Source organism: Drosophila gunungcola, unplaced genomic scaffold, assembly GCF_025200985.1.
Source record: "Drosophila gunungcola strain Sukarami unplaced genomic scaffold, Dgunungcola_SK_2 000001F, whole genome shotgun sequence".
Classification (NCBI taxonomy): Eukaryota; Metazoa; Arthropoda; class Insecta; order Diptera; family Drosophilidae; genus Drosophila; species Drosophila gunungcola.
In genome coordinates this window covers 556434-582304 of record NW_026453197.1, presented here as the reverse complement: position 1 = coordinate 582304, position 25871 = coordinate 556434, and the positions used below count along the sequence as shown (strand labels likewise).

Genomic DNA, 25871 nt, shown 5'->3' with positions numbered 1-25871 from the left:
TGAAGTAAGTAAAACATTAGGATAGTAGTTTTGAATTTCACATAAAAGCAAACATTTATTTTTAACTTACAAAGTAAAAAAAGGAGAATAAAATACTCATTCACTATAACGATTTGTCAGGCTAACTACTCTCAAGGCCGCCGTTTGAAATGCCCAGTTTGCTAAGCAAACTTATTATCTCGCTGTTAGACCTCATGACAGCCATAACTTCCTGTTGCTGTTGCTGCATCACCCTCAACCGATTTCGCTCCTCGATCTTGGCCAGCTGGTTGTTGTTGTTTATTGTCTTTGTGTCCACATCCAACTTAAGTTCGGATTTCACGTGATAAAGTTCATCGCGTATGCCGTTCAATTTCCGCTCGCAATCTCGCACATCTTTCTCCAGAATTTGAGTTTTAAGATAGACGGTCTGGGCCAGCTTGTACCAATCTGCCAGACATTCCGCAATTTGAGCCACTGTCGGATTTACATTATCCAAAAGCAAGGCTTTGATGCGCTTGCCATTGTGATCCACTTTGATCTTTTCCAAAGCATGGAACTGCTCATCGTTGTAGGTCAGAGTGCGCGTGGCGCGATCCCGGAGCAAGTGCTGCCAGGAGTCTCGCAGCCTTTCCACCAGATACTTGGCCTGAGCACTGGCCCTGGTCCTGCAAGGACACTTCTTGCCGTGCATAGAGGATGTCCATTGGTCGCTATTTCAAAATAATTTAAAATTCAATTAATATTACAATACAAGTAATTGCATATTCTTTTAAACCCACTTGAGTTCATCGTCTGTGACAAAATGTTTGTGCATTTGAGAAATCACATCGGCGGCTCCATCAAAGTCGCTTTTGACATTTTCCAAGGCGGTCAGCAGGGTCTTCAGCTCCTGATCTCCCTTTGTCTAATAAATTATCAATATAACATTTATTTTTAATAAGAAGCATTAGCACCTTACCACTCTGGCCATGCTTTGCACCACATCTGCATAGTCAATCACAGTGGAAAGTAGGTTGTCGAAGCTCTCAGTTTTCCTTAAATTAAAATCGTTAATTAATACAAAGTTAAGGTGCCTCTTCTTTTAAACTCACTTTAAAAGCAAAGTAATTGTGGTTATAAGCATCTCAATAAAGTGCTCAACGCCCTTCTTGATAAGAATATCCATCGATGTGAAGATGTCTACGCGTCTTTTGCATTCGTGACCAACACTACAAGCGGATTTAGCCAGGCTGGCATCATTTTCCACAGAAACATTTGGAGGAAATACAGGGAACTTGGGAAGATCCAATTGCTGAGGCAACTGAACATTGTTGTCATCGTTGCTGTAAAGGAATATGGGTTGCTCCGTGGTGGTGACAGGGAATGCTTTAGCTGGAGGTAATTATCAACATTAGACTCACTAAAGAAATCTTAAAGAGTTAATGACTCACCAATGGTTCGTGGAGTGACCTTCTTCTCCAGATGCTCATTATTGAACAGTAGGATCTGCTTCTCCAGCGGCACCTCAGTCTGAAGGAAAATGCGCTCTCGGAAGTTATCAATCTGCTCGTCGGGCTCCAGAAATACTTCTACCGAACTAGTGCGATTGGTAAAGAACACATGGATGACGCGCTTGCGGAGGATAAGTGTCACCTCATGGAAGAACCGATCAAAGGACCAGGTTTTCTCCCTGTTTTCCTCCAGCAGCCCAGCTAGCAGAGGTGTCACAAGTGTTTTTAATCCTTGAGAGAGATGTGCATGCGGTGGCAGAGTAGTGGACCACTCGATGGGTCCATTTTCCGACAGCTGAGTGCCGGAAATTACCCCGGATGCCTTCTTAGTGGTGATTTGGTGCATGGTCTCCCTGTTTTTCCTTCCCCCGAAGGGTCGAAAAGGCAGATTGCCAGTGGCCACGTGATAAAGAGTAACGCCAATTGACCACAGATCCACGTTGGCGGTGAAGGATCGCTGAATGGACTTTCTCAGAACAGCACGCTCGTAGAGATCGGGATGGAGGTACTCCTCCGTGCCATAAAGCGAAGCAAACGGTTGGTTGTCCTCCAGTTCACGGGCGGCACCGAAGTCTGTCAGCTTATAGATGGTCTGCCCGTCCTCCGAGATGAATTTCATGATGTTTCCAGGCTTGAGATCACGATGCACCAGCTTGTTATCCCGCAGATGCTTCATTCCTGCGCACAAGTGCTCCAGCACCAGCAGAAACTCATGTTCTGGTAATCCGTAGGAATTCTCCGGGTCATCCAGAATGTTGAAGAGACTGCCGCCGGTGCACAGCTCCATCACGATGACCTTGCCACGTCCTTCCTGATCCTCCTCGATGGCCAGCAGCTTCACTATGTTCTCGTGGTTGACCTTCTTCAGCGCCTCGAATTCCCGCATCTGGACATCCGCCGGACGCATGTGGCTGTAGGGATTAAAGGTTTTTACCGCCACCGATTCGCCGGTAATCTTGTTGACCCCCTAAAAGTCAAAGAAAATACAAAAAGAAAGTGAGTCAGAAGGAAAATTCTGAAGACAATCGGCCAGACTCACCTGGAAAACGGAACCGGTGGCTCCTTTTCCCAGCACACTGGTTGTGCACCACACATAGCTCACGGAGCCGCGCAGGAAGGACATTTTTCAGCTTTTTTCCACCTATTTTGTTATTTTAATTTATTTCCAAGCGCCTGCATCGATAGTGAAAAACAAAACACTTGCAACAAGAGCCTATCGGTAACACTGGCTGTCAAGCTAAAAGTTTCCTTTGAACACTCGACTTTTGCAGGTTTAAATGTGGCAAAATAATAGTTTTCTATCTCATCTTTTTTCAGAGAAGATTCAAAATTAATAAATTTATTTCAATTTGAAATATTAAATAATTTCTTTAATTTTATTTTAAATACATTGTCATAAAAAATTAGGAAAATAAAAATTAAAATAAAAAAACAATTTATTAAAGTCAGCTCGAAGCACTGCTGTCTAGTGTAATCGATAGAAAACCGCGACCTTAGCGATAACTGTGACTGGTGATAGCTGTTTCTTCGATAACACACCTATCGCTTGACTTGTCCATCACCAGTTTTTTGTTGTTTTACGTGCGCGTTGACATTTTCACAGCGCCTTTTAATTTATTTATATTATTTAAACTAACTTATTATGGAGTTGGATACGTGTTAGCCATTAGGTACATTTCAATTTCCGATGAAATCCTCGACAAATGCGCTGGTGGGACGAAATATACACATGTATCTTAGCAATCAAAGCGAACATTGTGCCTCGTCGATTTGCAAAAAAAAATAAAATAGCCAATTAGGCATTAGCCACGGTTAAGTTAAGCTAAAGCGACTAAAATGATGCACATCCGACTGCATTTAGTGCGCTTTATGTACATAAATCTATTGCTGAGGTGAGAAAAAAAAGACTCTGAAAATCGGAATTTTTCTAAGGGATTTTCCGATATTGCAGCTGCTGTTTCTGGTTGTACGACAATGTGGCAGCTGCCGATGCACAAACACCTAGTAACAAAGGAGTGGGAACGGGAACTGGAACTCAAACTACGGATGCAGCTGGTCAAACCCTCATCAATCCGGAAATACCGGCGACGCCACCAAAACCGGAGCCTCCGCCCCCGCCACTCCACGAAGGAGAAGTAGTACCCACTCCAGACAAAGGTGTACCCACTTATACCTCCCCGGAGTCGGAGTCCCGGCCAAAATCCGGGGACACGTCAGTGCCCGTGGAGGTGGAACAGCCCGCGTTATCATCCGCACATCGTGCAAATAGCCATAGTGAATATTTTAGTGAATTCGATTTAGCCGCTGATGATGCCGCCTCCTCATCCACCGCCCAAGTGCCAAATAATCAATTAAATAATAATAATCGTAATAGTGCCGGGAAAGTGCATAGTTTTAGTGAATCGCAGCAATTAGAGCAACCAAATGAGCTCGGGGAGGGGCGGGAGGAGGAGCCACAATCGCCGGAGCTGCCGCAACAACCAAAAAAGCCGGCGGAAGAAAGGTGAGTGGTTTATTGATCTACACTTGCGGCCAATATATGTATTAGCGGTTACATAATCATTTTGGGGCTATGCAAAATGTGAGGGATTACATTTTGGATTACAAACAGCTAATGATTCAATTTTTTTTATTTCGCTTAACTCTAGAATTATCGCGGAAGTCTGCATCATGAAATAACTTTCGAACAATCCAATTTAACTATAAATACTCCTAAATAAAATAGATCATAAATTTTATTTAAAATGCATTTTAATGATTGTTTATAAAAATAACCCGTTTAAAGTAGTTAGCCTATGCACTTTACATTTAGTGTGACTGGGGTTTTGCTGATAAGTTTTTCTGACCCACTGACGTGTTTTTTGTTTGTGTTTCTAGGGGAGTATTTCCCGCTGGCGCAATTCCAGTTATCAATACGAAAGTATTTTTTAATTGACGTGACTTATTTGCTTGAACTTGAACATGAATGGAACATGAGGGCTACAACAAAGGCCAAATTTAATTTACTTTGCCGAAGTCCAGAGAGGAAAATAAAAAAACTGAAAAAGGAACATACATACAAGGGTTGAGTATGTGAGGCAGATAAAAACGATAAGAAAAGTTGTCTTGCATGCCGGTAATGCAATCTTCCTTTTTTCTATTTTTCTTGTTTGTTTTCAACAAATTTAATTACCATTCATAAATACATTTTAATTATTATAATTTTTGTTATTTAAAATATAACCACAGAAATTATTTATCTCTTTTGGTAACTTAACTAAAATCCAAAAGTAGATTTTTTGTACAGATTTTACAGATTGTCAGTTTTGACAAATTTACATGCAATTATTGTTTTTTTCATGACATTATAGAAAATAGGTTGAATTCCCAAGCATTGGCCTTCATATATGTACATGTCGTGCTCTTATCAGTTGTACTAAAGCTATTCTGTTATTATATAGGGGCTCTGGTTTCTCTGACTAACCCTTATCAAGAACTCGGGGTTTTTGTTGTCACGTCTTGGGACTGCGGGCACGATTTAAGTTCGTTCACTTGCTGCAGCCCATCAACATCTGGTCGAGATCAAAGACGCCTTTCACTTATTTGGTTGCTGACAAGGTCACCGCTGAATGTTTTGCTGGGGGTTTGCTTTTGTTTCCTATAAATAGCACAGTCCAATAATATGATTATCGATGGGCTATATGATACTATTCGCGTTGTGGTTTTTTTTTTTTAATATTCTCAGGCATTTCCCAGCGTTTTGTTTACTTATTTGCACGCGACATCGCCACGTCGTTAATCTTTGTCACTGCAAATGCACTTACAATTGCTGATAATTGTTTTGCTCGGCAGCCGCAACGTGTAGGTATTACTCGTACGCTATATACAGTAAAGTATTACATAGTTTACCAACCGCATGCATTTGTTTACGTTCCATTGATAGAGTTTTACCCCAGCAAGTTGATATTGATTAAGTGCAGTAATTGCTTGCTACGTAACTGGCGTTTATTTTTAGACGTTCATTGTCGCCATGAGGTAATCTTATCTAGGTCTAGATTTCATTGGGTTAGTTTTTTTTTATGTGCATCCTCATCGTTCGGTGTCCAATTTTGAACTTGACTTTGAAGGGTGTTAAAAGTTTAATTATATTTTCCTAAATAATTTTTTAGGGGTGTTGACTTACACTTTTAGCTACTGACAATTTCTAAAAATTTTGTTTCTTAAATATAGACAAATTATTCCGGTTTACTAGTATTTGGTAGTAAGAATTTTAAACTAACTTTCTCGTCTTCCTGGTAAGCTCAAAGTAGGTCTTAAACTGGGAAAACGTGTGGAATTTGGCATTTTTAGACCCACTTTAGCATGAAGATAAGAATAATGGTCCTACAAAAGTAAGCGGTTCTGCTATCTCAAAGTCAAGCCGGTTGAGATCTAAAAATAAAATTCAAAACACGTATTTATGCCAAAACACACAAGGTACTTGTCAACGTTTAGTTTTTCTCCTTAAATATAGAAATTTTACTATCTACTAATAAATTTATTTAAGTAATTAGGCATTGAAAGTTTATAACAATAAATTTACATTTTTCCAAAAAAAAATTAAATTATATTTAAATTAATTAATTATTAATTAATTTACTACTGCTTAAATATATGTAGATTTATATAACCGCCGCAAATTTCTAGAAATTCCTTTCGCCAATTTAAGTGCTTATATAGCCCTGGGGTTATTAGGTTTTAGCAGTTAAACCGACATGTGGTAAAATATTTTAAATAATAACTCATTCGCGGGCATTTCGTAACCGGGGGCCAAACTATATGTGAATTATATACAAAACTGTCTCTGTCCAGACGTGGTCGCCCAGTGCCCGAACCCAACGCCATTTCCATACCGATTCATAGCAATCCAGCGCAGTTGCAGTTGCAGCAAAAGCTCCAAACTCCAGCTCCGGCGATCACCCACGCGTTGTCTTGTCACAATGCCTTTTGCCGGTAATTTGCTTTACAGTTTTTCAATTTATTTTCCCCCGCCGCCTCCTCGGCGTGAGTGTACTTTCTAAATGCCTCCTCCGTCAGTCAGTCTGGGCCTATCTATTGGTGGCCGGCCATTTCATTCATCCCAAAAAGTAGAAAAACGAAGATACGTTTTACGATTCGCAGACACTGTGGGTGCCACAAGTGCCAACGAAAAAGTAATGTTAAACAAAAGCAACTTGTTCAAATTTCCGACTAAATAATACCTGGTACACAGTTTTTTTAATTTCTTTATATTTATAAACTACAAATTGAATATAGTACCTCTAAAAAAGATCCATTTCCGTTAAAAACAATTATGTTAACGAAGACATCCTAACAGCGGTGATAAATAATATTTATATAATTGGAAAACGGTTAGTCTTGGTATATTTAAGATTTATTATAATTGCTTAAAAATGAAAACAAAGAAAGGACCAGTTAAAAATATCTTTTTTTTTTAAAGAACCGTCCATATTATTCAAATTAACTTGGTGAAAAGCCCATTAGAAATCGTACCAAGTTTTTCTTTAATTAAAATGAATTTGTTTTATATAGTCAGTGGTTAAAAACCCATAACTTTTAATGCCCAAGCTACCATAAACACCTGGTAAACCCACAGCTGCGAGGTATCAAATCACCAACTTTTATTCGCAGATCCTTTAAAGGCTTCGCTGAACACATTTCCATATCGTATGCGACTCGATTTTAGTGCGATGTTTTATCGAGGGTGGTAAAAGTGTTAAATGGGATCGAATCAGAGCTGGCTTCGATTTGATGTCATGTTTGTGTCTGGCTGGTCCCGTAAATGGCTTTATCAGTACGAAATTTACTTTCATTTTTTGCATTTTCTTCGAACAATTTTCGCCAGCGCCTCCTGACAGACATACTCGTAAATAAATTTTTCCAGCCGCGTCGGTAGCACGCAGCCCACAGAATCAAAATCCATTTTGGCCTTCCAGACATTTCACACATTTGCTGCTAGAGACTGTATATCTATGTAGTTTGTAGTGTGTAGTATCCGAATATCTGGCAGGGGATCGGCGAGCGAATCTTTCGCTGGTCGGGTCGGGGAATTACTTTCACTTTCGATGCAAAGGACTCTCTAAAGAGGCTTTACAATTTGGGCTTTCAAATGCATCATGATCTTGTTTAGCGTAATCAAACTTGGCAAAAACCCATTATCATGTGTGTACGTCAAAAAAGCGCAGTTGCAGAGGAAAAAATTTTGGATTGATTTGAGGGCATGATGCGAAACTGTATACTTAAACATATTTTTTTTAAGTGCACATAACAATGAAACTTCTTAATTCATAGTTTTAATAAAATGTAACTATTATGTTCTATGAATATTTGCGTATTTAAAATTTCATTTCTCGTTTTTGGACAAATAAATATGAAAAATGACAAGAGTCTTAGATAGTTAAAGAACAACGGGTACTGATGGTAGATGAGTGAATTTCTATAAAAAAAAGCTTATAATTAAGCATGCTCTCGAGAACTTGTTGAAACGGTTGTTAATAAAAATTTTTATATAATTTAAGTCGTGTTATCAGAGAGGTTAAGACTAAAATTATAAACCGAAAAACGTTGACCATCAAAAAATTAAAAGTATAGTTATATTTAAGGATTGTATAAATACACTTTGAATTTTAAAGCGATCTTTCTTTTCTCCGTGTGTCCGATGGACTTGCCCATTAAAATCACAGATCGTTCACGGTGATCAGCCAATTGGCACTTATGCAAATGTCTCGGACTTACAACTCCGGAGGATTATATTATATATATATATGTGTGTATATAAACTGCTGTCAATGATCGCTCAACGAGCGGCATGAACGATCCTCTCCCACGACGGAACGAAATAATCGATCTTATCGCCTCGCCTCAATGTCCAAATACTTAATTGATTGTGAGCGTGCGCCTATCCATTGACTTTCGTCAATCAATTTCGATCGCTGATCGTTGATCGTCAGGTGATCGCCGATTACTGATCTCGTCCAACTGCATTGATTAAGCCAAGCCGCTGTTGTCGTACGCCTTCACCTGTCTTTTTTCGTAGGCATCCCTCTCGCATTTTTCGCTCTTTTTTCGTCCATTTTTCATTCATTTATTTAGGCGCCTCTCTAATGAAAATTGGAAAAACAAAACAACTCTCGCGATCAAAATGAGAGAGAGGGTCTGTGTGTGAAAAGCCGGTTTCTGCCGGCATTTTTCTCTCATGTCTTTTTGCTCCCCTTGTTTTGGTCTCATGCATTTGTTATTTGTTACTGATTATCTGGCGAAAAACCCAGACATAGACATAGACGTGTAGACGTTTTGGCATCGTGCGGAGTGAAAAATGTTTGAGACGCGTAGGTGTCCAACTGGGGGAGGGGGTGGGGGTATGTGGTTAGTGGAAAAGGCTGGTGGGAGGGCTGGCGGAAGGGGAGGGGCAAGGCAGCTGCTGCCGCGACTTTGAGTTATTATACACTTTTTGTTGTTAAACAAATTAATACGAAATTCTTCAGTGGAAACTGTTTGTTTGGCTGCACTTTTTATGCAGGTTTATTGAGTTGTGGGGGATTATTTTTGAAGAAATATACCTAAGAGTGGGTAGTTACATATTTGGAATGCTTAAATAATACAGAAAATTATAATAACATATTATTTCACATTCATTAACATTGTATGTATTTTGTTTAAAAGTTACTTAAAAATGAAAAATTTAAGATTTACATTCAATATTTTGAAATATTGTATTTAAGGTTTATATATTAATGTTTCAGGAAACAGATTCAAGGATTATTTGTTTTATTTTGTTAACTGTCAAAACTGTCCGAAGATATGTACATCTACATTGCAATAAACCTGCTATGTAAAATGCATAAAAACAAGCACTATCTTAACTACCGATCGAGGATCTTGGCAGGAATCTTTACACAAAGTTCAATTGCTTCGCTGTGACCTAAACTCCTAACTGGAATCCTCCCTCTAAGGCACCCATAAAAAAATCCCATAAAATCCCCAGGTGCAATTGCAACTTTCTTTCGCAGCTTAGTGCCCCTCTGCTGATAATCCCCCTCTGCACCTAGTCCCCCACTCATCTGACTGAAGGCTCTGCCAATACTTCAACCACTTAACAACTCGTGTGTGTGTGCCCAACGTTTTCTGTAGTTACACACAGGGAATATTAAATGAATTACTATTAAACTAAACTCGTTACCATTTTTAAACTTATTTGTTATTTAATAGTTTTAATCGTTCTATTTTATATATTCATAAAAACACAAATAAATAGTTTATTCCAAACTATTTTTAAAAAGGTTTCAATCAATGGCAACTATAACCGTTCTGGTAAAAAACAAAACCAAAATGTATAGTTCAAAAAGAAAATTTTAATCATAATCAATATATAAGTTTTCTTCGTTTTTCTTTTTACCTTTAAAAGGCAATTTACATAAAAAAAAATATACATAATATATAAAAATATATAAGAAATTTCGAATTTTTCTCGGTGTAGAGTTCCTGTAATTGTTGATGTTGCAGTTATTGTTGCATTTGCTGCTGTTATATTGCTTATGTCGCTGCTGCTGTTGCCATGGCGCATTGTGTAAGCGCTTTGAGTTCGAAAACACTTTCGCATTACAAGTGTTTATCTTTCAATGGCGGAGTTGCTGCGGCAAGTGCAACAGCAATAGCAATTGGAATTGCAACTGCAACTGCTAGTGCAGCATCGGCAAGTGATGCTGCTGCAGTTGGCATCGTTCAATTCAATTGACACTTTTGGCCCGCATAACCTTTTTGCTGTTGCACAAAAGGAGTCAAAACAAATTGCTAAACACACACGCATCAAAGACAATTGGCGGCACTGTGTCTATGTCTTTCACCCAGGCAAATTTGATTTTATAGTCCTTATTTGTTTGGCCAACAGTGCAATCTGTCTGTGCCCACGTTGCAAATTTACGATTAACAATTTCACTTTCCGTTGCACTTGCAATTATGCTCGGCTTAATATTTGCTCATATTTATTGGCCCCCGATGTCTCTGTCCAGCCATCGATCGCTATCGCCGACCATAAACTATATTGCCCAGACTCACGGGCATGGTAAACATTTTATGTTCATATCTATGTAAATATGTATAGCGTTATATTTGCATGAGGATATATCCCAGTTTTTGGGCCTGGCCCACGCTGCATGCTAATGGTCCTGGCTGGCCAACAGATTTAGACATAAACCTGTCAAAAGGCGGGCCAAACCCCCAGACCCAGACCAGCGGGCTTCCTGTGCAAGGGGATCGCGGATCATGGATCCATTGTGGGGGCTAAAGCTGTTTCCGACACCTTTTGCCACCCAAATGCAGCTGGGTCCCCGGGCAATCCATTCGGCCCACAAAAATGCTTGGGAAAACTGACTTGGGCAAAGAAAATCTGCCTGGTGGGTGCTTGGAAAATGGGTATAAAATTTTAAATGACTTTCCAGACCGCAGTTTTTATTGTACCGCATAAGATATTATTATTTTATACATTTTTATACCGCCAATCTCAATTTAGCCAATTAAAGTGACACCAACGTTATTCGAAAGTAAGAAAAGTTGTAGCATAATTGATAAACTATTAATTTTTACTCATAAATTACCCATAAATCGTAAATAGTATAAATTAAAAGAAAGTTAAATAAAGAATAACAAGGGTACATTTGTCAATGAAATTGTAATTATGTACTAAACTTATTTAACACTCACTTTATCTATCAAATATGTCATACTGTTGGTACTTTCTTTTTGTTTACATAAGCACACTTGTGCCTATTTTAGCTAGTCCATTTTTATAAAATTTCCCAAATCGTATAAAATAAAAAAAATAATAAAAAAAAGACAGAAAAATACAAATTTTACGAGACGTATTTGTTATAAAAAAGTTTGCTCAATAATTTTGATAATCAGATGTGTCTATCAAAGTTTTTTTTTGTATGAACACAACTTATTTTATTGTCGTTTTGTTGGTATTTGCATTTTAAATACACAAATAGTTGTATACTATTTAATACAAAATTACCCAACTCGTATAAAATGAAAAGAAAATAAAAAAAGACAAAAAAATACAAATTATACATGACGTATTTGTTATAAAAATGCTTGCTTAATAATTTTAATACCCAATTGTGTTTATCAAAGTTTATTTTTATGTACACAATTTATTTTTATAAAATAATTAAAATTTAACCTAATTAAGGCCTGATATTTCCAATGTAATTCCGAACTTTTTTGAAATTTAAAGCGAGCGTATAACTTCCTCGAGAGGGGGGTTATTGAAAAATGATGCACTTGCACCACTGAGCGCATTTGAAGCATTGCCACTTTTAGGGGCTTTCCTTTCTGGCCATCAATTTGGATTTTTTTGGAGGCAACACACATACAGAAGCTTTAGTTATTTAGTTTTTTTAGGATGGAAGAGGGGAAGCTGTGCGACAAGTTTGCCGGCAAAATGCAGTCGAAGCCGCCGCTTCTCAGCTGCAAGTGCAGTCCGATCCAAGATGATTGCGAGATGTCGAGTGGTGGATGTGGATGTGGATGTGGATGTCGGTGTCGATGTCTCGGTTGCTGAGGTAATGCTCTCTTTCCGACTCTCTTTTTCTCTGACTTGGGGAGCTTGTTTTGCCCGATATGGCTGCTCTCCGAGATATGGCGGCAAATATATCTGCACACTTGGACCACAATTACCAAGAGCCGACTCCGTAATACGTTCAGTTCTCATTTCGATTTCCAGTGGTGCGATCGTGCGCTTCGCTACCTTGCCGGTGGTGCCACCTCATCCTCATCCTCCCATCTTTGGGCGTTTGAGATCGCGAATAGGAACTATCGGATCCTGTATCTAATATCCTTGTTATCCTTGTTAACGAACGCGCCCGCGTGTGTGTGTGTGTGTGTGTAGATGTGCCTGCAGTGCACTTTTTCACAAAACACTTGATTTAATTTGGAATTATCAAGTAATTGCCCATACAGAGAGAAAACATTGCAATACCCAGCTCATAGAAATAGGAAACTCTTCTAAAATAAATTAAAATATTTTAATTTTAGATTAAAACAAAGTTTTAAAATTTAGGTTTTAGAACCTAATTTTATATAATATTATTATTTTACATACTATTTATAATGTCCTTTACATGACTTATATTTTCTTTTTAAATACAAAAATTTTTGCTTTTGAAACAAATGTATAAATACTTTTTAGATACAAACATTTCTGTTTGTAAAAAAATTCCATAATTTTAATATTGTAATATTTTTCCTCTGTGCGGCATAAAAATAAAAAAGAGTCTTTGGAAGGATTTCCAACTTACTAGAACCGAAACATCAAAAACCACAGCTGAGACCCTTTATTGACTATCCGCATTTCGAGTTTAAAACTAGTCTGACACAAAAATCAATTTCGCATATCGATCGAGTAAATATGAATAATAGCTCTTAATTGCAATTATTTCCGCCAACACCTCTTGTTTGCCAAGTGGAAATATTGATTGTGGCTTTGGCTCAGTTAATGTTTGATCTGCCAACCGGATGCCCATTAAGCTAAACTGCCACCAAATGTTTATAATTTAGTTTGTTCATCAAATCACTATTTGTAGCCACTCTAAGTTGTGCAAATTTTTGATGGAGAGCAAACATAAGTCGTAAGATTTGTGAGGAACAAATATAGTTGATCTATAATAATTGTAAATGGGTAAGCACACACCCTCATTAGAAAATATGTAGATGTGAATTTGTGCGATATTTTATGTGCGTAAAATATTTCAATGCTGTCCGAGAATAACGACAAAAGACATTATAAATGTTTCAACCAATTCCAATTGGCTGCAGTCCAGACATATAAAGATCTATATAGTGCGAAGTGCAATCATAATTATGCAAACATTTTTGTTTTCATAGTTTTGTTTTGGTTAAACTCTAAATAATTTTGTTTCTGCGTTAACCTACAAACTTGTGCTCGACATTGAATTTCATAATTGTCATCATTGGGTTCTTATTAGTATAAATGAGTTAGCAACTTGCTAAACGAATATACTTTAGCAAAGTTTGCATTGTCAAAATTAAAACATCAGTTCTGGTTAAAGAAAATATTAATTCTACCGAAAACTTATGTGACTAATAGTGAAATATAAACTATTTTAATACCTTATTAAAATAGTAATTATATTTTTGAAAGAATAATATGCAACCCACAAATATATACTACAAATTTATTTCTAAATTTTTAAATAGATTTGTAATGAACTCTTCTTTTCGGAATTTTGTTCAAGAAACGTTCAACTCTATAAATGCTGCCCCTATTAAATGTTTTCACTTTTCACACGCTGAAAAACTGAAGCAATTTTCACAACTTTACTGGAACATGTTGCATTTATTAATTTATTCAAAATTGAGCCGAAAAGAAAAGCTAGAAATTCCTGACAAACGTGTAGACAAGTTGGTTAAAAAAGAAAAAGATCGAGTAAAACGCAACTGCCGGAACGGCCAGGTTAACCCAAAATGCCTTACATGGCTTGACTTACTGCCCAAGCAGACAGTTTGAATACTTTACATTGCGTTGTTGCTCAGACAAGTCATAAATATATACATATTGCACACAGCCAGCTGGGGAGTTTTCCTTCTTCAGCCCTAGGAGCTTGGAGGATTGTGGGCGTTGTTGACATGACTCGCGACGCAGGCCAATAATTATAATAGAATACTTGGGTAAAAGAGGTGAATTTACATATGTTTGGTCTGGCACAAATGGGAAGTGTTCCGCCCTCTTTTAAACTTGCGAATTGGACACATTTAACACGTTGGTGTTGCTCCTATTTGATACACTTTTCCTGGAAGCTGGTGAAAGAGGAACTAACAGTTGCAAATTTTGGTTAATTAGCTTATCGAAAGCAGCTATGTAAACCTTGGGCGACAGACACTCTCTTGTTTATTATGCAATAAAAATGCATACAAATGGGCGCTAATTGTTGCATGTCGCCCCTCGAAAGGGCCTTTTCCTCACTTTTTGTGAACCACTTTGTTTCGTGACGCTTTGAGAAATTCGAGGTGGGCCAAGTCCACTCAAAAGTTTAATTTTGTTGGTCCCTGCTGTCATCTCAAGTTTCCGGTTTAGAGGACTGAAGATCAGATGAAGATGAAGCCGTCTTAGTAAAAAGTTGGTGGTTTGCTTTTTATAAAAAGAAACGTAAGAGATGTAGGTTAACTCTCTAGTAAATTGTAAAATCTCTAGTTCTACTATACTTGTTCATTTAACAACTTTATTATTATTGTTATATTTTTAAATAATAAACATAATACATAATAGCTCCTTATTTGCTTAGGTTACCTTTTTATTGCCTACGTATTTTTCATTGATTCGTTTGTTTGATTTTAATTATGTCAAAAGCGAATTGTTGTTTACGTTTTTTTTTGTTTACTTGAGTTCGCGGTTATTTGTATTTTTGGACATAATACTTGTTGCTCACATTGAGGTGATTGATATGTTGGCAAAACCATTTATTTTTGACTTATTTGGTGTATTAACAATTAACTAACTAAGTAACTAAAATTTAATTTTTAAATTCACTTAAAACCTCAAGTAAACTGTGGGAACATATATAAATTCTAGGAAATAATTTGTACTAAATAATAACAGATTAGACAATCACGTTTTATTTGGGTATATGTTTTTGTTGTACTTAAATCCCCATTTTATTCTTGTGACGGAAATGGGAAAACCCAAAGAAAAGAGCAAAAGTAATCTGATTGCGACTTAATCTCGTGCATAAAGAAGCAGGAAATCCACATGTGCAAGCGTTTTTGTAGGCAACAATGGAGCTGCAGCCATGACATAATATATGCCTACAATAAATGTACTAAATGAACACAAGAAAACGAATTTAAAGAATTTTTCATGCCCCCGTAAAGGCACAATTAATTGTGCGAATTGTTGAAAGCGGTCAGTGACCAAGAATCGCCTTTAAACATTGAAACGAGGAATATATATTTTGGCTATCGCTACCAAATATAATTACACTTGCTGCGTCCTCAACTTGACATAATTTGATCAATTTATTTATAAACTGTCAACGCCCCCGCCATATTTTTTAAATCACCTATTTGACACAATTTTTGTTTTTATGCACATTTCCTTGAATGGCATATATAATGCACTGTACCTTTCAGTCTGCTTAATTAGTTTGATGGCTTTTACATTTGCCCTGTCAGATTTCTTGTGACACAAGCATTTTAAAATCATTTTTACATACAAGTTTCAATATATTTGCAAAAATTACAAAAGTTTATTTTTGCAAAACTGCAGCCATAATGACAAATGTGAAAAAATCTTTTTCTATTTATAATCTTGTTGTTTCAAAATTTGTTTTGATTCTCAGATTTGAAAGCTCTTGGAACTGTGAATTTCCCAAAATTTTAAAAATAATTGTCGCTAAGTTCAACTTGACTGAATAAATATGCGATTGTTATCACGAATGCTTCTCAAATGTAGATCTCAGTGTTCTCTGAGTAATGTCTGGTTTTTTTCGCCTTCCCCCTTTAAATTCCCCTTACGCTGACTTTTTTCACAGCTGCACCGAGTTCGCTCTTACAAAAAACTAAAAACAAAACGTTCTCATTGTGAGTTTGAGTATTTGTTTCCATATTTACATACTTTGCACCTCCGTCAGTCAAGTATTATGGCTTGCTCTAGATATTTACTTCGCGGCAATCAGCTGGATAAGAATCCAACGTGGCTTATATCTCGGCTCTCACTTGGTTGGCGGATACAGGCGAATAAGATATTAAATCTATAGCAGGGTCACAGCTGTTGTTGTTTGATTAACCAATACATACGTAAACAAATAAATTATCACCTGCAATTAGAGCCCCAAAAAATTGAATGTAAGAAAAATGCTGCTACAATTCGTTATGAAGTTCATTTGTTGTGAGTTGAAAAAGCTGAAAACAAACCTGACCATGTTTCTAATATTCTTCTGGATTATATGGTTTTCGCAAATAATAGCCATATCAACGGTGTTTATGAGGTGGGATATTTGAAGTGCTTAAAAGTCTGAAAATACACAAGCCTAAATATGATTTTAAAATTGCATCTTGATTTCAATTTCACAATTTTTATCAGTTTTCCAGAGATTATTACGGAGCTACCGACTGTCACAGTCACAGAGCTGCCTCTGGATCGAGTGAAAAACCGCCTGGATTCGGTTATCCTGGATGATTCCCAGGTTGCTGCAGGTAATCATAGTGATGAGGATCAACAGCAACATCAGCATCCGCATCCCCATCAGGGTGAACCTCAGCAGTTGTTTGAGGCTGACAAAGAAATACCTCAAAAAGGTAAATATAATTCAAATCTATATTAAACAAGAAAGGAAGCAAACTTCGGCAAACCGAAGTTCATATACCCTTGCAGCTAATGCAAAGATCAAATTTAAAAACATTTATGCTATGATTATTTGCAGCTCAATTATTCGAGCGTTCCTATGGTGTCGTTTTCGGATTTGAATAAAGTTAAAAGCTTTATTTTTAAATGTCAATTTATTAAAAAAATGACAAAAGAGAAGATTAAAAACAAATTTTTTTTCAAATTTTGATTGTTTTTATAGGAGCTATATTAAATAGTCGTCTGATTTTAATAAAATTTAAATCGGGATTCTGAAATATTTAACCATTTCTATATGTCGAAGTTACAATTTTTTAATTATAATACTCTCTGCAAGGGTATAATAAATGAAAAACCATCAGAGGGATATTTGATTTTAAAAATTTGCTGATACTGATAATTTTTTAAATAATAATAATACATCCTAAATACAAAAATACCTTTTTAGCTATATTTTAACAATGCTAAATCGAATCCTTAATCTTTGGTTTTAGCCGAACTTATTCAACTGTTGTTATATTTCAGATGAGCAGATGCCGAAAATAAACGATCCCGGAGGAGGTAATGAATTGGAAGGGGTAGCCCCACAGGAAGCTACGCCGGCTGTCGAAGGGAATGAAACCATCGATGAGCCAGCAGGAGGATCGCCAGGATCACCTGCATCCAATGACACAGAGGCTGCGGCAAATCTGACGAATGCCAATGAGGAGGTGCCCATGCCTGTGTTTTCAGAGTGGGCGCAAAAGCAAATGGAGGCGGAGGCCAGCCGGGAGCAGGCCATGGAACTGGAGCAGCAGGTGGTGAACAACTCCGCTCAGCGCAGAAACAACACGGGCTCGTCGACGGGAAAGCCACCAACGCTGAAGCTGCGCTCCAAGAACTACGCCTCCCCGGATTGCGGGGCCAAGATCATCGCACACAACTCGGAATCCAAACACACGGAGGCCGTGCTCACCCAATCCAGAGATGAGTACATGCTGAGTATTTGCGAAAATCGGATTTGGTTCGTCGTGGAGCTGTGTGAGGCCATTCAGGCACAGAAGGTGGATGTGGCCAACTTTGAGCTCTTCAGTTCGTCGCCGAAAAACTTTACGGTGGCCGTTTCGAAGCGATTCCCCACCCGGGATTGGAGCAATGTGGGGCGCTTCGCGGCGGAGGACAAGCGAACCATTCAGACCTTCGAGCTGCATCCCCATTTATTTGGAAAGTTCGTGCGTGTGGAAATCACCTCACACTATGCCAATGAGCACTTTTGCCCACTTTCGCTGTTCCGAGTGTTCGGCACCTCCGAATACGAGGCTTTCGAAACGGAAATCCGGCCAAGCGATGACCTGGATGACTTCTACGATGACTATGGAGCAGGACAAGAGCAAAAGGCAGCCGTGGGCAGTGGTGGCAACATCTTTCAGAGCGCCTCCGATGCCGTCATGCAGATGGTCAAGAAGGCAGCCGAGGTGCTGGTGAAGCCCACGAAGGCACTGAAATGGTCAGCGGAATCGCTGCTCTGCCAAACGCCCGCATTTGGAGCCTACAGCTGCAGCAATTGCAACAGCACCCTGGTGGAGAGGATTAACAGTCTGCTGTCCTGTCAATTTCAGCAGCTGCAGGTGCTCCTCAGTCTCACCCGATTGAGGACAGACCTCCTGCAGAGTCGCGTTTGCCAGGAGGATTTCGGCATAAGCTTGATGGGTTCGGAGTTCTCAAGTAAAATGGGCAAGGAGCAGAGCTACTTCCTGAGCATGCTGCCAGCGGAACACATTGGAGCCATGTGTAAAGTGATTCAAGCGGAGCAAAACGTAACCGATCAACAGCAAACGAAGCCGCCAGCGATGAAGCACCATGTCAGCTCAACGGAGAAATCGCAGGACAACGCCACAGCTACTGGAGTTCGTCAGGACTGTGAGGACAGCGAAGGAAGTTCAACAAAGAAGACCCCTGAGAAGGCACCGCCAACACCCAGCCTAGAGGTTGTGGTGCCCGAATCCAGCCAAGAAGTGCCTTCAATGGAAGATAGGTCGTCGTCGAGCTCCAGCGAAACAGTTTCCACTACAAACTCCACGCCAGCCGATGTCAATATATTCAATGAGCCTGCGGAATCCGAGGAAGTGGTGATCAAAGTGCAGCTTCCTCCGGAGCCAACTATGTCAACCACTTTGGAGGCCAGCGATGTGGAGTCCTCGACCATCGCTCCAAGCCCCAATGTGGCGCAATCCTCCTCCAGCGAAGCTTCGGCGAACGGAGATCTAGCAATTGAGGAGGGAAATCCGGCCAATTGGGAGAGTATCGACAACCTGCTGACCACCACGGTGGCTTCAATAACCGCTGGCGGTGGAGCAGCTGCCGCTGCAGCAGCTGTGGTGAACGGCAATGGCCATTTGGGAGTGGCAGGTGCCCCCGGAGCAGGAGGAGCAGCCACGGGATCCGGTGTGAATCTCCAGCAGAAGCTGACGAATGGCGCCCAGTCGGAGAGTGTCTTCATCAGGCTCTCCAATCGCATAAAGGTGAGTGCTCCAAGCTTCCGCTTTCAAGTGGGTTTCCGCCCATTCATGTGCGTCACCAGTTGGCGTGGCGAAAAATACTGGAATAAACAAACAAACAACCAAGTTAGAAACTAGCTAGGCAACCACCCACACAGGATGAAGTGGGGGGCAGTAGAAACCCTCAAGGTGGCAGAAACACAAAGGCAAAATTATACACTTGCAAGGAGTCATGTAATTATGTTTAAAACCAGGGTGTTAACAGAATTATTCATCAAGGAACAGGAATATCATTCTTTAAGAAGAAGGGACTTTCGAATATCGAATTTTAAATACCCTTCAAAGTCAAGATCTAAGAGTAACTTATACATTTTTACTCTGAAGTTATAAATTCTCAGAGGTTGATTGACTCCATAACTTCAGTACTCGTATTATTAATCATAAAAGTTTAAAAATCTGCACTTTAAATTAAATTTTTTATGCTTGAACGAATTCATTAATTCCAAATTTTTCCGTTCTTCTTTTATGCCATGGTCTTATTTCTGACTTTTCAACAATACCCAACAAAGGGTATTACCCATTCAGCTTCCTGTTCTCCAATATCTTTTTGACTTGTTTATAGTCAACTTGCGTGCTGGCTGCTCATTACAAGCGGCAGCCACTTCCCGTTTTTGGACTCCGCCCAAGGACTGTGCGGTGGTTCATCCTTGTAACAGTTCTGCCAGCCAATTCGCTACCTTGCCGACCGACGTCATCAATATACATATGCGAATCCATTCGAAACCATACTTTAACTACACAAAAAAATGGCGTATTAGAAGAATAAGTTTAACATTTGGAAAATTCTTCGCTACAATTTATAGTGACTAGAAACCAAATGTTTTTGGCGTTAATATTTGTGGCTTAAATAATTAAATAAATTGTTAATTAAAATAAATTAAAGGTTAAATACATAACCTTTATAAAATGTTTTTTTTATTTAAAAAAAATCTTTTGAGCTTAAATAATAAATTAAATTAAATTAAATCTTGCCGAAAATAATTTTTTTTTTTACATCTAGTGATATATCAAAAAAGGCAGAGGGAATCTATTCTGCTGATAGAATTAAAACTAAAATTTATATTGAGATTATAATTTTAACTGAGCTTACCTATTTTCTCCTGTGTACCTCCTACAATATTTGCTAACCTCTGGCTCTGAAACACTCTTTCTGTCTTCCGCAGGCGCTCGAACGGAACATGTCGCTGTCGGGACAATACCTGGAGGAGCTCTCGCGGCGCTACAAGAAGCAGGTGGAGGAGCTGCAGCAGACGCTGACCCAACAGACGCTGACGGTGCGCCAGCTGGAGGACCAGAGCCGGCGGTACGTGGAGCAGGAGCAGCTGTACCAGCAGCAGAGCGCCGAGCTGGCCGGCGAGGTGAGGTCGCTGTCCTACCAGGTGCAGGCCTGCATCCTGGTCATCATCATTGTGGGCACCTGCATCTTCCTCATGCTCGTCCTGGGCACCGTCTACTATCGCAAGTTGCGCCGCCAGCAGCAGCAGCTGCTGCTGAAGAAGGATCAGCCGGGCAATCCACCTGTTGCCAGCAAACCCAAGCTGGATCGCCGCAAGTCCTACGAGCAGATGCCCAACCAAACCACACCCAAGCAACGGCGTCCCAGCGAGGAGGCCATGCTCATTCTGAAGGAGTGCGGTGACAGTAACGTCCCGGAGCTGGACCCTCCGAACAGGCAGCGCAAGATTTCCGTTTGCTACGGCAGCAACAATAATATAGCCGCCAATATGCTAAACTCGGCCACAAATGGCGGGGGAAATGGAGTTCGGAGTTCTCTGCACAGGCGCAAGGCAGCCAAGCACTCCTGGCACAACAGTCTGGACACCACGGAAACGCCATGCGGCGAACAAACGGACAAGTTCTTCGATGTGGGTATGTACGGGATAGGGAAGCCGTCGATTTAAATTAAACCTAAACATGTTATACCCATTTCAGACACTCTCAAAAGTATAAAGCAGAGTTCCGGGAAGGCGGCCAAGAAGAAATCGCAGCAGAAACAGCAACAACTGGCTCTCAAACGTCAGGAATCCGCGCCGGCCAGCTTTACGGAAGATCAGCTAGCCGAAGAACCGGCCACGCAGAGCGACTTCGACGAGAGCCTTATACTGGACGACGATGATCTGGCCAACTTTATACCCACCACCGATTTGGCCTACAACGAGTTCATGCCCGAGGGACCCTCGGGCTACCAGATACTGGACACAGTGGATGGCAAGACCGGCAAGGAGCCGGGGACCAAGAAATCGCGTCGCCTGTCCTCGCCGGCGTTCTTCAAGTCGCCATTTGGCAAGAGCAAAAACAAGGGCTACAGCTTCAACGGCATCAAGAACAGCCACTCGGTGCACGAGCCCACGTCCTGGGAGTGGTACCGCCTGAAGCGCAGCGAGAAGCAACAGCAGGCCAAGCTGGCCAGCAAGAGCATGCCCAGCGCCAGCCTGGACAGCTCTTCGCTGTCGGAGGTCAATTTTCCCCTGAACTCGAACAGCGCCACGCAGAATTCCTTCCGGATACTGGGCGAGGCCATTCTGTCCTCTGGGGAGGGACGCATCACCCCGAATGGGAATGGGAATGGCAGTGGCAATGCAACGCCTGGCGGTGGTCTGGCCAGTAGCAGCAGCGGCAGTGGCAGTGGTGGCAGCACCACCTCATCCACCACCAAGAAGAAACAGCGCGCCCTTAACAACCTATTTCGCAAGGCCTTTGACTTTTAGTTTCAACCCACCCAGTGTTTCGATTTACCTAGTTAACATTTTTACACCAGCGCGTATATTGTAGTTATTCTTATCGATTCGGATAGACCCATAGCCATTCGATAAATTGTTTGTACAAAACGAATTGTTATTCTTTGAGGATTTTAAGAGGCCCGAGACGAGAAGCGAAGAAAAAGTGAGAGTTCCTTTTGTGTTGCAGTGAAATGCATATGACTGTTAAGCGAAAAACAACAAATTTAAGTATAGTACTTATATATTTTGTAGTAGTGCTTGTGTGCTTGCTTGCGTAGTTTAAACCAGCCTAGGTTAATTGTGTACGTATATTCCAAGCCTCGTCATTCTTGCTATATTCGCCCCCAAACCCACGATTATGTACTTTAAGTGATGAACGAAACATTTGCAAGTTATTGCCACACACATTTAGTTTGTTATTCTTAGCAATTTCTACATACAATTAGTTAATAGTTTAGTCTTTATTTATAACTAAATACAATTAACATTTATTTAAAAACGTAATCGTCTTTGCTAATAGCTCTACACTTTATAAAGATTATATTTTCAACTCGCTGAGGAACTCTGCTACCTCGAGGGCATCCTCGCTGGCCAGTTTGGTTTCCTTGACGGCACTATTCAATCCTCGACCAGCGGTGCCCAGGTTCTTCTTCCACTGTTCGACAGTTTTGTACTTTTCATCATTGGCACAGTAGACAATCTCATTGATGTCCTCGTCTAATTTGTAGCTGCACACAGCGGGGAAGACTTTGTGCAGATTGTCGAGGGCTTCGGAGCGAAGGCTCTCATCGCGACACACAAGATTAAGCATGAAGAGACCTTTGGGTCCTATGATCTCCTTGATGTGCTGCAGGATTTGGTTGGCTAGGAAACTTTGGGGCGGGCAACTCATGCCCAGACTGAGATCCTTGCTGTCTACATCAAACAAAACGGCGTCGAAGTGAATGTCTGGGAAAGGAAACACAATGCATTTATGTACGTGCAAAATCGAAGTAAACCTATTTTACCTTCATTGCGACAGCGCTCCACAAAAGCCAGGCCATCATCGATGACCACATGGAAGCGTTTGTCCTGCTTGAGCTCAAAGTACTGCTCAGCCACCTCCAACATAATTGGATCAATTTCAACAGCCGTAATTCGGGTATTACTGCAATGTTTTTCGAATTAGAAAAGTATATAAGGGATATACTTGGTCTAAACCTACGGCAAGGCGGCATGAAGAAAGCTGCACAGTCCACCGCCTCCCAAGCCGATGACCAGAACATCCTTTTCCACATCCTTCTTGGGATTCTGCAGTGTGGTGGCCAACTGAACGCCCACGGACATGTACAAATGATGTTGGCACGCCAGGTAGCCAAAGTCGATCTTCTTGCGCTCCTTTTTGCCTTTGATTTTGACTAGAAATAACTATACGATTTAATGAATTCTCAAAATGTATATTCACCTTTTATTTACCTGTTTTGACCAAGGCCTCCGACTGCACGACAAACTGATTGCTGAGGAAAATGAGACGCCGCAGGGTTTTGCCATTGGCCTCCACTTCTTCGATGCGAAAATCTCCTGATATTTTTGAGAAGCCACAGATGAGAGTCTCCCTTTTACCCACATCGGATCCCAGAGACAGATACGGAATCTGTTCACTTAGGCCAGCCGGCGATAGGTTCTTTATGCTGTCGGCCAACTCTAGTTTAACCTCGTCCAGTGTACTATAAACCTGATCGCGATGAAGGGTTACCACAGCCAGTCGCTGGAAGTTGGCTGAATCCTGAAGCTTTTTTCGTCCAGCAGGCGTGGCAAAAAGCCACTCCACCTCCCTGCCTTGGGGAACAATGAAGGCCGCATATTTGCCCAGACCCCGGGCTGGCGGCTTGTCCAGTATATGGATTGTATAGCGTGGGGCTTGATCCGAAGGTCGGTGTAAATCCATGATTACCTCGTTGTGACCAGCTAAGTTGGATCTGGCCAAGCCGTTGCACACCAAAGCAGCCTTTTGTACTGAGGAAACGGCGTTGTTCAGTTCGGATATTGAGGTGAACCTCTGCATCTTATCGTTGCCGAAACCAAATTCAAGAATCTGAAAATAAATAGAATTGGATAATGTATAAATTCCGTTTTTGTATACCTTTAAAAGTATTCTATTCTTGATTTTCGTACGAAACTATTTTGGTTTCAATTTTTTTAGACACATAAATATTGGAAAATAACAATAAAAAAAAAAATTTTAAAAGTCATAAATTATATATTTTGCGGATCAATTTTTAACATTTAATCCCATTGCCTCGTCTTAATCGTATGACGAACTGAGAAGAAGCTTGAAAGCTTCAGTTTAATACATATTTTTAATTAATGCAAGTGTACGGAAGATACAATAAATCGTTCCAGCATAAAAAACCAAACTTGTGAAAAAGTGCTTTTTTTGTTCAGCAAATCTCAAGTAAGCCCTTAAAATAAAATAAATAGTTAATTTATGAATATATGACAAAATTAAATGGAAAACCCCAATGTTGAACTACATTTTGTGTTTTTAAAAGATACTCACCGGCATCGGTAGAGTCTTAAACTTGGTGGCAACAACTACGAAAACAGGCAGTGTCAAGGCATCATCGGCATTCTTCTCCTTGTTGGCCTGTTCCACTCCCAAGCAGTGGACAATCCGCAGCATGCAATTGTGCTTGGGCAGGAACTCCAGCAGGAAGTTTAGGATGTGCTCTTGCAGCAGTGATATGCCCACATAGCGACCACCGTTGCTAAAATAAAGAAGGGTTTCTCTCTTAAGAACCATTTTCTCTTAGAAAAGTAAGTAAACATACCGCATGGTCCTTAGTATCTCCTTAAAATAGTTCTCCACAACCAGACGAGTTTCTGGTTCATCATCCGCAAACAGAGCATCCAAGGTTCCCTTGTCCAAAGCCACCGAGAAACTTTCATTTGGAAAAGTCATGGCTGTGGCATCCATCTGCAGGAACTTCATATCGGGGCGGGTTTTTGCATTCAGATCCAACATTTTCTTCACTGCCACTGGTGAGATATCAATGTTCGTAATTTCCCTGTTATAGAGGATAAATAACACTTTTTAAAATTATTTTTTAAGTTTTAAAATATGAATGAAGTTTTCAATTATAAGTTAAAGGTACAATATACAATATACCATCATGTACTATTTATATGCATTTTTATCATATATGTATATTTAAATGGCTGAAGAATACTAACCGAAATCCGGTGTCGTACATTTCCATACTCAGTTTCGAGTTGCCGCATCCTAGCATCAAGATCTTGTCCACCGGCTTTATATATTTATGGATCTGATCGCATAACTCCAGATATTCCCCATACCTTAGGAATTATAACAACAATTAGTTGATCAAAAAACACATGTTGCTTGGATAGGTACCCTAGAAAATTCGCTACTCTTTAATTGGTCATTTACTTACCACTCGAAAGCCTTTTCACCCCGTTTTTTGAAGAACTCGTTCCAATAATCCGTCTGCGCGAATTCCTCGCGTGTTTTGGGCAGTAAATTCATTGTTTAATAACAATAAAAAGGATGCAAAAAATAAACAATAAAGCGGCAAAGTGCGATGGTTCAGGGCATATTAGAGATGGGACAACAAATCTAAGTTCATTCGATTCTTTCGATGTTTTCGCCAATACGAATTGTTTGGCAAACAGCAAACGAAAATATAAAAAAATGAAATGCTTAAATTTGTTATTACAACAAACAAATAAATTTTAAAATTTAAATAATTTAGGATAGTGAACCTAA

At 39.8% G+C, this 25871-nt stretch overlaps 3 protein-coding genes across 7 annotated transcripts; 1 reads left to right on the top strand and 2 right to left on the bottom strand.

Moving 5' to 3' along the window:
• Positions 1–28: 28 nt before the first annotated feature.
• On the bottom strand, positions 29–2708 carry LOC128262935 (serine/threonine-protein kinase TBK1). Its single transcript, XM_052997524.1, has 6 exons — positions 2512–2708; positions 1413–2439; positions 1074–1353; positions 941–1016; positions 762–886; positions 29–692 (listed from the first exon to the last, which is right to left on the bottom strand). The coding sequence occupies exons 1-6, from the start codon at positions 2593–2595 to the stop codon at positions 122–124; spliced, it is 2163 nt and encodes a 720-aa protein (XP_052853484.1). The 5' UTR covers positions 2596–2708; the 3' UTR covers positions 29–121.
• A 319-nt stretch (positions 2709–3027) lies between these two features.
• LOC128262930 (SUN domain-containing ossification factor) lies at positions 3028–22604 on the top strand. 5 transcript variants are annotated; one of them, XM_052997519.1, is made up of 7 exons: positions 12194–12433; positions 16332–16392; positions 16471–16492; positions 16588–16802; positions 17374–19349; positions 20549–21254; positions 21318–22604. In XM_052997519.1, the coding sequence occupies exons 2-7, from the start codon at positions 16359–16361 to the stop codon at positions 22091–22093; spliced, it is 3729 nt and encodes a 1242-aa protein (XP_052853479.1). In that variant the 5' UTR covers positions 12194–12433; positions 16332–16358; the 3' UTR covers positions 22094–22604. The 5 variants fall into 5 exon arrangements, with proteins under 5 accessions (XP_052853475.1, XP_052853479.1, XP_052853476.1 ...); XM_052997515.1 differs by lacking the exons at positions 12194–12433; positions 16332–16392; positions 16471–16492 and adding exons at positions 3028–3364; positions 3424–3975; XM_052997516.1 differs by having other exon boundaries at positions 16332–16492.
• LOC128262936 (eEF1A lysine and N-terminal methyltransferase homolog) lies at positions 22552–25705 on the bottom strand. The gene is made up of 8 exons (XM_052997525.1): positions 25540–25705; positions 25319–25441; positions 24916–25152; positions 24645–24852; positions 23561–24179; positions 23310–23502; positions 23113–23252; positions 22552–23053 (listed from the first exon to the last, which is right to left on the bottom strand). The coding sequence occupies exons 1-8, from the start codon at positions 25629–25631 to the stop codon at positions 22644–22646; spliced, it is 2022 nt and encodes a 673-aa protein (XP_052853485.1). The 5' UTR covers positions 25632–25705; the 3' UTR covers positions 22552–22643.
• Between the last annotated feature and the right edge of the window lie 166 nt (positions 25706–25871).